Source organism: Hemitrygon akajei, chromosome 15 (genome assembly GCF_048418815.1).
Source record: "Hemitrygon akajei chromosome 15, sHemAka1.3, whole genome shotgun sequence".
Lineage (NCBI taxonomy): Eukaryota > Metazoa > Chordata > Chondrichthyes > Myliobatiformes > Dasyatidae > Hemitrygon > Hemitrygon akajei.
Genome location: NC_133138.1, coordinates 17,825,339 through 17,838,876, shown reverse-complemented (window position 1 = coordinate 17,838,876; position 13,538 = coordinate 17,825,339). Strand labels below are relative to the sequence as shown.

General features: G+C 38.7%; 1 protein-coding gene across 5 annotated transcripts in view; it reads left to right on the top strand.

The window, feature by feature from the left end:
- Nucleotides 1-938: 938 nt before the first annotated feature.
- The window catches only part of gabrg2 (gamma-aminobutyric acid type A receptor subunit gamma2), a 98,069-nt gene continuing 85,469 nt past the window's right edge, over nt 939-13,538 (top strand). For 3 of the 5 annotated variants that reach the window (XM_073067254.1, XM_073067252.1, XM_073067249.1), the window contains exons 1-4: nt 939-1,092; nt 1,407-1,562; nt 4,223-4,371; nt 4,498-4,565. In XM_073067254.1, coding sequence (XP_072923355.1) covers nt 1,456-1,562; nt 4,223-4,371; nt 4,498-4,565 — 324 coding nt within the window. In that variant the 5' untranslated portion in view covers nt 939-1,092; nt 1,407-1,455. Of the gene's footprint in view, nt 1,093-1,336; nt 1,563-4,222; nt 4,372-4,497; nt 4,566-13,538 lie in introns of all 5 variants that reach the window. The other 2 variants (XM_073067251.1, XM_073067250.1) reach the window with 2 other exon arrangements.

Sequence of the window (13,538 nt, the reverse complement as noted above, 5' to 3'; positions counted from 1 at the left end):
CACCTTTCACTTTAAGCATTATCTTTTAGTTCTTCTCTCACCTAACCTGATGGAGAAAAAGCATTCACTCCATCTATATAGAGGAAATTGTAAAAATAGATATATAAATGTAGATGTTAAATAACATGTATCAGTAAAATGAGTTTCTGTTTACCTTGTCAATCTTTCTCCAGGAATCATATAAATTGTGGTTGGTTCATAAATGTGAATGATACAGAAGGAATACCATAGATGAAAACGCTTCCAGGCCATAGTTGCACAGATATGATCTGGGTCAACTGAACTGTACTAACTTTTTGAATATTGTGCAGTGTGTAATTCATTCCATTGCAAAATTGCTTAAGTACAAGAAGTCTCCTTAGTAAAAGCTCTAAAGTTATTGGAGTACACACAGCATCTGGGGAGAAATATTGTTCCATGATTTTTTATTTACAAATAACCCAATTCATTTTGGACCTCATCTGTCAATGTGGATTACAGTGGTTTTAAGAGTTGATTGCATTTGGTTTAGAATAATTTAATACCAGCAATCAGATGTAAGTCAATATTAAATTGTTCAGTTGGCTATATGGTGAAAATTCCTTTAACCACAGCAGCATTGACAACAGCACAGATACTGCAGAGTTTTTGTTTGGTAACAGGTAACATTGCACATGCCATATGAACAGTCTTTTCCACCTGCATTTTCCTGGATGGGAATAAATAATGCGATCAAGGTTTGACTCTGATTCTATATTTAAACCTGGATTACAAGATATTGCCGTGACTCTACTCCTGATACCATTCTCTCTCTCTCTTTCTCTCTCTCACTCTCTCTCTCACTCTCACTCACTCACTCTCACTCTCTCTCTCACTCACTCACACTCCCCCCCCCCCCCCCACCTTTCTGGAGGAAATGCATCCGTTACAAATTGAGCAGCTACGTGTAATACTAAGCTAAAAAAAAATCAGGCAAATCAGCAGAGACTCGAACCATACTGAGGATCGTGGCGGTCGATTTACCACAAGAAATAGCTTGGATTTTGCTGGTTTCATAGGGCAGTTTATTTTAATATCCGGATATGCTACCAGCTTAAAATAAACGAATATAAGGTAAATATATGGATGTAATAAAGGCACGTCATTCTCCAAAACACAATAAATATTACACCAGAGACTCCTGTGGGTTAGAATCTGCACAAAGACTCCTAGATCCATTTCTAATTAAAGTGATAATAAATTGTTTTAATTTGTTCTAAAAGAATAAACTTATTTTTACTTATTCCCATTGGAACTATGTCACTGTTTGCCTGGGAGACGGTGGGACTGTCTGATCTGACGTTTAAATTGTCTGCAGTAGGCTCGCTACAAATCGCTTGCTACAAGCTGAGAATCAAATACACCCTGCTTTGTGCTATGTTTCTCAGCGAATATTCACGGTAAGAGGACGGGCCAGCAACGCCGAGAAAACGAGGGATGGCTTCGCACAAAACATATCTCAAAGGTCCCATCGCATTGAGCAAATCTTCATTGCCGAGAAAGGTAATCTTCTGGACATTTCTGGTCGTGTGTCTTCCACCCTGGTAAGTGTGTTTTTTTTTTGCATGGGTTCATATGGGAGCTTTTTGCCGCACTGTAAAGCGGTGAATACTGCTTTGTAGTATTTCCTAGCTTATAAAAAGGCTCTGGTTTCCTATCAGGTGTTAAGAGTGTTCCGTTGTAACAGATCACCGGGGCTCTGAATACAAACTTGGTTGTCTAATTCTTATGTGCTATATATGAACCCAGAGCCTTGCTTTTCCTCTGCAATTAGCCCGACTGGATAGATACTGGATTCCTTTGTTCGCAAATTGTTCGCGGTAGAAAGCGGATCGCGGGATTTGACTGCATGCCTCCTCTGCTTTGATTAAAATAAAGGGTTTGCATTAGGCACATGCCTGGGTTGCTGGGAGGACAATGGTGTGCAAACGCAGTCGCCTCATTTTAGGTTTAACTGCTTCCCTTCGCAGTATTCTCCAATTATTCCTCTCGACTTTTGTAGATGCTGATTCCCTTCATACCTGCAGATACATTGTCTATCTGACTCGATGTATTCTTACGCAATCCTTTGACAAGTCGAGAAGAGAAACACAACAATGCATATATACGCGTGCGTTTGAACAGCAATGTCCAGAAACTTGGAATTCAGATGTTCTGTTTGACAGCAATGTTAATCTGGGTTACGTGCATTCCGGCCGAATAGAAAGGTAGCACTAAGTGAAAATTAAATTTAAAAATAGACTGAAGGCGGAATGCAGGCATACCAGTATTGGCGATACTTGGAAACCCGTTGTCAGGTTCAGGATTTCCAAGTTCGACAATGATATGGATGAATATTTCAATGAATTGTTATATTTCTTGAGAGAGCCTGATTCGTCACGTGTGTCTGACTCCCCGCATCTAAGAGATGCTGTATTTGCAGAGCGAATTAACATGACCGGGATTTCCCTGACGATAAAGAGGATAGACTGCAGTCATCTAATCAAATTGTACGGAGGCATAATTTTTCCAGTGTCGAATGGTTTCATTGAACACAGAGCAAACTGTGAGGATGTCTCACCCCGTACTGCTGAGAAATGCATAGCGGAATTAATTATATTGGGGTGGGAGGGAAGGACATTTTAACTTCCATTAATTGAACTTTACTGGTAGTACAAGCGCCGATTCGTTACCTGATGTCAATGCGGTGCATTCTCAAGCCTGAGTAAATGCACAATCGACGTGCCTGGGCCAGGCGATTCTTTCATTTTATGACGTTTTGTTTTAAAATGCCGTAAGACAAAGAAGGCAGAGGCTATTTTCCCTTGCAAAGGCTACGGGTTCTAAATCTCCTTGGAAGGATAATTCCGAGTTGCCTTTCCCTTCCCCCGCTACCTTACTGAACATATGGGCGCGTGAAGATTATACGCGGAATACTACTCAAATGAGAATGTGATGTACACATGCCGTAGTCTTTTATAGAAGGTCTGAAGCTTTCACGGGCAGGTTTATTTAGTTCTTTCCGTGGTCGACACACACTGAAATATGGGTCCATAGAACTTACTACCTCCTGCGCACCCATTATCCCAACCATTATCCTGAATGATTTTGATTCCTAAGTTTGCCTGAAAGATATAGCAGCTGATTAAGTCATTTGATACAACGTTTAATATAAGCATATTGGTATTTGAATAAAGTGTGAAGATCTCTGGGTTATTATTTAGTCTGTTTCAAACTAACCTATAACCTATAAGAGGGCTTACCTATAGCCCTCTATTTTACTAAGCTCCATGTACCTATATAAAAGTATCTTAAAAGACCATATCATATCTGTCTCCACCACTGTTGCAGGCAGCCCATACCATGCACTCACCACTCTGAGTAAAAAATTTACCCCTGACATCTCCTCTGTACCTACTCCCCAGCACCTTAAACCTGTGTCCTCTTGTGGCAACCATTTCAGCCCTGGGAAAAAGCCTCTGACTATCCACACAATCAATGTCTCTCATCATCTTGTACACTTCTATCAGATCACCTCTCATCCTCCTTTGCTCCAAGGAGAAAAGGCCGAGTTCACTCAACCTGTTCTCATGAGGCATGCTCCCCAATCCAGGCAGCATCCTTGTAAATCTCCTCTGCATCCTTTCTATAGTTTCCACATCCAAAGCATGCAGTCATGGCGGAAGATGGGGAGGTGGGCTGTTGGTGGTGATGGTTGTAGTGCTGGTGCTTTGGGACATTTCAAGGTTGTAAATAAGAAAGGCAGTAAATAATATGAAAACCTTTCTTACATTTAAAAATGTAAATTATAGGGCTATCTCAAAGTATTTATTAACATATTATAGAAATATAAAATCAATTAAAGTAAGTTATTATAGAACTAAAGAGAATAATAATAGAAAAAACATATATATATGTTATTCATCTCATATCATAAATCTTACATCTCATATGGTAATTATATTATTTTTCCATTTTGATCTGCATATTGTGTGGTGTAATATTTCCTTCTGAGGTGTACTGTCACCATCAGCAGTTTCCAATTTCACACATGCTAACACTCTCCTAACACGCTACAATATATTACATTAAAGAGCAGATGTAATGAGAAAGGTGTGGGTAGACAGTTTGATGCAACTTGCTGCAGTGGTTAGACTTGTGAAATAAAATTTATATTTTCTTTTATATCCCTATTCCAATTGATGACTTTTATTCTTTTTCCAAGCTCTAGCAAAAACGAAGATGATGATTATGAAGATTTGACACTTAATAAAACATGGGTACTGACTCCAAGGATTTACGAAAGTGATGTTACTCTTATTTTGAACAACTTATTGGAAGGCTATGACAATAAACTCCGACCTGACATTGGAGGTAAGTATATGAGAAGGTCTATTTACAGATAATCATTTTTGAATTGACCTTTTTGTCTCAATGTTGCATTTCAATGTTACAGTATGAGCCAAATGATCATCAATAACTTGCAATGTTTTGTTCCAGTGAAGCCAACAATAATTGGTACCGACATGTATATAAATAGCATTGGTCCAGTGAATGCTATCAAAATGGTAAGTAATGTGAATATCAATCCTAACTTCTGTGCTTTGAGATTTGAAATTTTAATGAGATTAAATTCTGAATGATTTGGAATCATCAGGGAGAAATTCATAAATTCACCCAATGTTTCATGGTGGTACCATGGCAGAGTTAGTCAAGCCGCTGTGTCTCAGTGATTCTGACCTCCAGTGCTGCCTATATGGTGTTTGCATGTTCTCCCTATGATCATGTGGGTGTCATCTGAAGTGTACTGTTTCCCCCACATCCCAAAGGTGTGCATGTTGGTGGATTAAATGGTTACCATAAATTTCCCCTAGAGTGTAGGTGAGTGGTGGAATTGGAGAGAGCTGCAGAGAATGTAGGAAGAGTATAAAGTGTAGGATTGGTGTAAAGGGGTGGTTGATAGTTGAGACAGACTTGGTGATCGAAGGACTTGCTTTAGTATTGTACCTGTCTGTTACTCTATGACAGTAATGGCAAATGAGTGGAAGAGTCACCATGGTATCACTTTTTAAGATTCAATTCCTTTGAAATTATGATTCACTGGAGTTTAGTAAAATAAGTAGCTATACCCCACAACCATTTAATCAACTCTCCTGTGATTCCTCAAGAATATTTACATCATATTTCACAGAAATATTTTAACTTCCTTGTGTCTTCTCAGTTAGGTGTGAATGAATCAGAGGAGATTCAAAACTTTGTAGCCCATATCCTAAAATATTAAGTCTTGTGGACTCATTACCCATTTGTATGAACATTGAATTCTCCAATTTCTGGTAATTCCCTCCCCCTCCCCCTCCCCCTCCCCCTCCCCCTCCCCCTCCCCCTTCCCCTCCCCCTTCCCCTCCCCCTCCCCCTTCCCCTATCCCAGGTCCCTCTCTGCCTCTCTCCCCTTTCAACTTTCTGCTTTTTTATCTCTACAGTTCTTTCATGCTTATCCCCTCCCCCTCCCCCCTTTATCTTTCCTCTGATTGGTTTTCCACCTGGCTCCTCTAGGCCCTACCCCCTCCCCTATCTCTATTACTGGGCTTCAGCCCTCTCTTACCCCCCATTCCTGATGAAGGGTCTCAGCCCGAAACGTTGGCTACTCTTTTCTCACGGATGCTGCCTGATCTGCTGAGTTCTTCCAGCGTTGTGTACGTATGCTTACTGACTTAAATTAGCTCTTGTTTAAGCACCACCTTGATTTAAAACAATACTGTTTACAAGTCCCTCTAGGGCCTTGCTATCCTTATCTCTCTAAGTTCCTCCAGCTCCACAATGCTCTGTAATATTTACAGTCTTTTTATTTTGGCCTGTTGCTCGTTCGTTTTTTATTGCTCTGTTGCTGGAGTTGTGACTGTGGTTTCCTTGGTGAACTCTGAATTTTAATTTTTGAGCATTCTACCTTCCAAATATACCGTCCTCTTTTTATTATATGCCTTAAAACTAACTCCTTGACCATGAAGAATCCATCATTAAGGATACCCACCATCCAGGCCACGCTTTCTTCTCACTGCTACCATCAGAAATGAGGTAGAGGAGCCTTGAGTCCCATACCATTAGGTTTAGGGACGGTTATTAACCTTCAACCATCAGGCTCGTGAAACATTGTGGATAACTTCACTCACCACACCAGTGAACACAACCTATGGACTTACTTTTAAGGACTCTACAACACACATTCTATGTATGTATGTTTTTTTTTTATTGGTTAGGACTTGCAAAATTATCTTCATTTGCACATTGAATGGTTGTCAGTCTTTGTATTTAGTTTTTCAATGATTCAGTTGTATTTCTCTGAATACCTGCAAGAAAACAAATCTTGGGGTAGTGTATGGTGACAAATTTACTTTGAACTTTGAAGGTTTGGTCATATGTTCAGGGTTCTGAAGGAAGTAGCTGGAGAGATTGTGGAGGTGTTAACAATGATCTTTCAAGAATCGATGTACTGGATGACAGGAAAATTGCAAACGTTACTCCACCATTTAGGAAGGGTGGGAGGCAGCAGACAAGAAACTATAGACCTGTTAGCCTGACATCAGTGGTTGGGAAATTGTTGGAATCGATTGTTAGGAAAGATATTATGGAGTACCTGGAGGTTATGACAAGATAGTGCAAAGCCATCATGGTTTCCAGAAAGGAAAATCCTGCCTGACTAACCTACTGCAATTCTTTGAGGAAATTACAAGCAGGGTAGACAAAGGAGATACAGTAGATGTGGTGTACTTGGATTTTCAGAAGGTCTTTGACAAGGTGCTGTATGAGGGGTAATTGATAATTCATGGCCTAAGGTCGAAGGAGTCAATTTTAGAAAACCTAGCACATTTATTTTTCCTACAATTACACACTTAGTCCAGCTGTCGTGGAGCATACGGATCCCTTCTTTGTAGAAGTCGGCGTCTTGGACCTCCAGAAGTGGTCCACAGCAGGGGTGATTGATAAGTTTGTGTCTTAAGGTAGAAAGAAATCAGTTATTAACTTCAAATTTTCTGCATTTTCTCTCAAAGAGCTGAACTGCACGTGCATGTAACAAGAGCTGTATAACTGATTTCCTTCCACATTAGGCCACAAATTTATCAATCACTCTTGCTGTGGCCCACTTCTACAAAGAAAGGGTCCAAATGCTCCACGACCGCTGGACTAAGTGTGTAAATGTAGGAGGGGACTATGTTGAAAAATAAATGTGCTAGGTTTTCTAAAATTGACTCCTTCTACCTTAGGCCACAAACTTATCCATCACCCCTTGTACATGAGGCTGCTTGGCAAGATAAGAGTCCATGGAATTACAGGGGAGTTACTAGCATTGACTGGTCAGCAGAAAACAGAGAGTGGGAATAAAGGAATCTTATTCAGGCTGACTGCCAGTTTCTAGTGGAGTCGGTGGTTGGGACAGTTGCTTTTTACAATGTATGTCAACGATTTGGACTATGGTATTAATGGATTTGTGGCTAAATTTGTCGATGATATAAAGATAGGTGGAGAAGTGGGTGGTGTTGAGGAAACAGAGAGTCTGCAGAGAGACAGTTTAGGGGAATGGGCAAAGAAGTGGCAAATGAAATACAATTTTGTAAAGTGTATGGTCATGCACTTTGGTGGAAGAAGTAAACAGGCAGACTATTATTTAGATGGGGAGAGAAGTCAAAATGCAGAGATGCAAAGGGGCTTGGGAGTCCTTGTGCAGGATACCCTAAGGGTTAACCTCCAGGTTGAGTCAGTGGTGAAGGAAGCAAACACAATGTTGGCATTTATTTCTAGAGGCATAGAATATAAGAGCAGGGATGTGATGTTGAGGCTCTATAAGAGACTTAGAGTATCGCGTGCAGTTTTGGGCTCCTTATTTTAGAAAGGATATACTGACATTGGAGAGGGTTCAGAGAAGATTCACGAGAATGATTCCAGGAATGAAAGGGTTATGAAGAATTCAGGAGGTTATGAGGAATCCCAGGAGTTCAGGAGAATTAAGGGAGATATCATAGAAACATTCTGAATGTTAAAATGCCTGAACAGATTAGATATGGCAAAGTTATTTCTCATGGTATGGGAGTTCAGGACAACAGGGCACAAGTTCAGAATTGATGAATGTCCATTTAGACCAGAGATGTGAAGAAATTACTTTAATCAGAGGGTGGTAAATCTGTGGAATTTGTTGCCATGCATGGCTGTGGAGGCCAAGTCACTGGGTGTATTTATAGATTTATAGAATAGTACAGCACATTACAGGCCCTTCAGCCCACAATGTTGAGCCGACCCTCAAATCCTGCCTCCCATATAACCCCCCACCTTAAATTCCTCCATATACCTGTCTAGTAGTCTCTTAAATTTCACTAGTGTATCTGCCTCCACCACTGACTCAGGCAGTGCATTCCACGCACCAACCACTCTCTGAGTGAAAAACCTTCCTCTAATATCCCCCTTGAACTTCCCTCCCCTTACCTTAAAGGCATGTCCTCTTGTACTGAGAAGTGGTGCCCTGGGGAAGAGGTGCTAGCTGTCCACTCTGTCTATTCCTCTTAATATCTTGTACACCTCTATCATGTCTCCTCTCATCCTCCTTCTCTCCAAAGAGTAAAGCCTTAGCTCCCTTAATCTCTGATCATAATCCATACTCTCTAAACCAGGCAGCATCCTGGTAAATCTCCTCTGTACCCTTTCCAATGCTTCCACATCCTTCCTATACTGAGGCGACCAGAACTGGACACAGTACTCCAAGTGTGGTCGAACTAAAGTTTTATAGAGCTGCATCATTACATCGCGTCTCTTAAACTCTATCCCTCGACTTATGAAAACTAACACCCCATAAGCTTTCTTAACTACCCTATCTACCTGATGAGGCAAATTTCAGGGATCTGTGGACATGTACCCCCAGATTTCTCTGCTCCTCAACACTACCAAGTATCCTGCCATTTACTTTGTACTCTTCCTTGGATTTTATCCTTCCAAAGTGTATCACCTAACACTTCTCCGAGTTGAACTCCATCTGCCACTTCTCAGCCCACTTCTGCATCCTATCAATGTCTCTCTGCAATCTTCGACAATCCTCTACACTATCTACAACACCACCAACCTTTGTGTCGTCTGCAAACTTGCCAACCTTCTACCCCCACATCCAGGTCGTTAATAAAAATCACAAAAAGTAGAGGTCCCAGAACAGATCCTTGTGGGACACCACTAGTCACAACCCTCCAATCTGAATGTACTCCCTCCATCACGACCCTCTGCCTTCTGCAGGCAAGCCAATTCTGAATCCACCTGGCCAAACTTCCCTGGATCCCATGCCTTCTGACTTTCTGAATAAGCCTACCGTGTGGAACCTTGTCAAAATAAGGTTAAACCTTGTCAGTTTAAGGCAGGAATAGATAGGTTCTTGATTAGCCAGGGCATCAAAATGTATGGAGTGAAGGCAGGGGAGTGGAAATGACTGGAAGAATTGGATCAGCCCATGATTGATAGGCAGAGCAGACTCGATGGGCTGATTGGCCCACTTCTGCTCCTATATCTTATCTTATTATGTTTTAATATCTATTGGTGTGATTGGCGTTAGTTTGTTTATTGGTGATTGTGAAATGTTGTAGAATGCAGTTTAGCTTGGTATTCATTTAGACAAAGATAAAGATGTTCATCACCTTCCCTTGCATCTTTAACTCTCACAGCCCACATTTGAACATGCTGCAGAATAACAAGTATGCAACTTCCGCTGTGCAAAACAGTGATTTTGCATCTTCTGAAAAACTGTGTACCTCTTCCCTCTTGAATATTCCAAACAACTGAAAAGTACAAAGAAGGACAATGTTTGGCAAGTGTAACACTAAAGAGTGGAGAAATTATTAGTTGCTTAAGGCATTTGTGGTATTTCATGGGATTTTGGGTTGAGGGATGTCTGGACAGACAAGAATCAGTTATGAAGAATTAGTTCAGCTTAGCCAGTCACCCTGATCTCCATTGTTCTCCATCTTATAATTGCCAATTTGCCCTTCTTGATGGGATGAAAATGTGACAAAGGCTGTATTTGCCCCCTGTTTCTTTTGTTTCTACCAGATGTTTTTTATTGTGCTATCTCCTCTAGCAAATGAGAAAAAGGAAAGCTAGTGAAATTGTTGTGAAATGATTGGAGAAGATAACTTGCTAAGTAGTCTCTGGTAGGATACCCAAGGAGCTGAGGGATTCTGTTGCGATTCATGTGAAATTATATAGAAAATAGGGTCATAATGACTGAGAATATTTGAATGATACCCCAACTTATTTTGATAGTTTAACTAAAAGGAAGCTCTCTCAACGCAATGTTTGCAGTTAATTATATAAAAATACAAGACATTATGGAATTATATAAATGAGAATGATGCTGTTAAGGGAAGGTGTGATCTACTATAAATTTGGAGGTAGAAAATATTCTACATGGTGTGTTACTGAGAGCTGTGGCACGTGATAAATAAAAGCACAGACTGGCTAGATAACCTGAGAAGTCATGAATGTGATCTACTGTATAACTTCGGATATTTGTCATACCATGTGACTGTCCTGACATACAATATATGTTCCCTTTCCACTATCCATGTCACTCATTCACTGCCATGACATCCAGACAGATTCCTTAGGAATTTTTGCATCTGAGCTTTCTGCAGAAACACCCTTTATTTACACCATGAAGTATTCCTGCATTTGAACAATTAAACATTTCAGCAAAAAAAAGTATTTTGAGGTGAATTCTTTTGATTTCGCATTCAGCGTAGTATTTAATTCTTGCTTCTGGAAAGAAAGAAAATGGGAAAATAGGAAAAAAGAGGACCTGAGATGTCCTTGAAGATGAATAAATTAAAGTGGGGTGGGGGGACCTCCTTGTGGGAGAAACCAGAACCACAGAAATGAATTTAAGAGGCAGCAATAAATCCAGTGGAATATTCAGAAGTATCACCTTCATTTTGGGAGTGGTAACAATTTGATAAACATAAATTAACTGGAGTAGATAGCCGAGCTACTTCATGAAAGGGAAAGCTGAATGAGGATAAGAAAGGGGAGGACTTGAAGAACACTGATAGTGTTTGATGATTTAGCATTGGGAAGGTTGCTTTATAATTTCAGAAGTTGACTTTATATATATAATAAAAATATATACCAAGGAAGAAAACAGTGTAAAGAAATCTTTACATTCTTGTTTGGTACTTTAAGTTATGTAAACCTTAAAGAGAAAAAAAAGAACACAAAATGACGAGCACCGTTGTCCCTCATGTGGCTCAAAAGGTTACCCAACTCTGCCCCTCCATGTGTGATTGTGATACTTCCCCAGGCTTTAGGATTGGTCACTCCAGGTTTCGGTGCATTCCCCAGCAGGTACACCAGCAGCCTGCAGCTTTCGCTTACAAATGTCTCACTGTGCTGGAGGGCCTACAAGCTTAGGGCAGACATAAGGGCTTGTACTTCACTGAAATGATGACCATCCAACAACACTTGATGTCTGCTTCATGTCTGTCCTGGGGAACAACTTGTAGATCAGAGAATCCTCTGATGTGGAACTTAAAAGGTGACATTATCTAACAAATTGGGTTAAGCAACATGTTTCCATTCAGAAGCCTTGCTGAATGACCAGGTGGCACAGTTAAGCATAATTGTGTCTATATATCTTAATAGCTGTTTATAGAATGCTGCAGTTACTTCAGATTTTGATCACTGACACATTAACACTCTGATTGAAATACACACATGATATTCACATGAAAGTTCTCAGTATCTATGAGGCATTACATCATGATTGTGTCATCCATTCTTCTCAGGAAATAGAAGCTTGAACAATGTAAATTTAGTCAAGGCTCAATTCAAGAAACAAAAGAAAACAATAAGTGTTTTCAACTAATATCCATGAGTTTAAACCTATGACAAGTGCACTATTAACAGAGGTATACATCATTTTTTAAAAACTTTCATTATGTTGCAATTTTTTTATTTTTGAGTCTTATCATTTAGTTTGGAAGTTAAAGCAGATGACTAATAAGACTATACAGACAATATTGAAATATTTTTCATTTCAATGTTGTATATTTTCTTTCTATATGCTATCAACTTTTATAATGTTAATTTATCTGAAGCTCCAGATAAATTTGAAAAGTATGGAATTGTAATGTTCTATTGTACTAATTTACTTTTGTAGAATTCAGTGCAAACTGCTCTTAAAGTAGAATCCCCCAAATATATTGCACATTCATGAGTGGTAATCTTTTGTGTTTTAAAATGTAAAAAAATGGGAAATATTCATTGCAGCACAGTAAAAACTGTACCTAGTCACATAAGCTATGAATTATTGCTGGTGACATTAATGAATGGATGCCTAATACATACAAAATATGTAAATTACTTTCATTGCCTATTACTCTGAGGACTGTTACCCATAAATTTTAATCAATCATTAGAATATCTGTGTCACCACAAATATAGCAGGAAAATTACTTCTCATGTTTTATACAATCAAATATTGCAGTATTTCATAAAATTAAATTGTTTTATGACTTTCTTAAAAGTTGAACTTAAAATAAATCTTTTTGCCATGTTTATGGCTTTTCTGCTTTGCAGAAACTGTATTTCTTTCACTTGTTGATTATTTATTGAACACTTATATATCTTGAAGCAGTAATTATGTTAAGAACATTTATTTTACTTTAGCTGTAGGAAATAGTGGAATAGCTTTTTGTCATAGTATGAAACAAATGACTGTATTGGCAGGCTGTTTTATATTGCTGCTAACTATCAACCATTTTGCATTATTACCCAAGGTTAAGAGATAACCTAGAACAAATTGCATCAACTCAATAAGTAGGGAAATGGCAATAACTCAAGCTAACTGTGTGTTTATCAAATAGATTTTAAGATTCCATTAACTTTTTATAATGACAACATGAAACTCAGGAAGCTAAGGAATTTAAATTAGGTCTAAAATGAACAAAAACTGTTTTGGCACAGTGATCAGAAATTAAAATGGATGAATCAATTAAAATGATATAAAAATAATCTTTTAACGTTTTTCAAAAGAAGGAAACTAGGAGTAAGCATCTAAAATTAACAAAACAAAATCAGTTTGAAACCAAGAAAAGCTACAGTATTTTACAATTAAAAGAATGGTAAGGAAGGGGTGTTGGTGGTGATAACATTAGCTTTGGGTAATACTCAAAACTTCAGCAGGGCATAAAAAGCAATCAAAAGGTTATTGCAACAACTAAAATGGGAAATGTAAACAACTAAATTAAAAAAAAAACTAAAGTCATGTATTAAATCAATTTTGAAAAAGTATGATATAATGTAAAGGTAAAAAATGTAATGTTGTGAAAATTGAATATGTGATTTTCCCCATGTATTCAAACTGATTGCAAGCAAGCCAAAATTAAAAGATAAAATGAATTCTTCAGCCATTTTGGAAAACTAAATAGCAGGTCTAAAGGTCTGATGCATGGAATTTTCAATTACAAAGCTACCTAATAGCCAGTATGCAAACTATTCACTCCTTTATTTTTAAAAACATC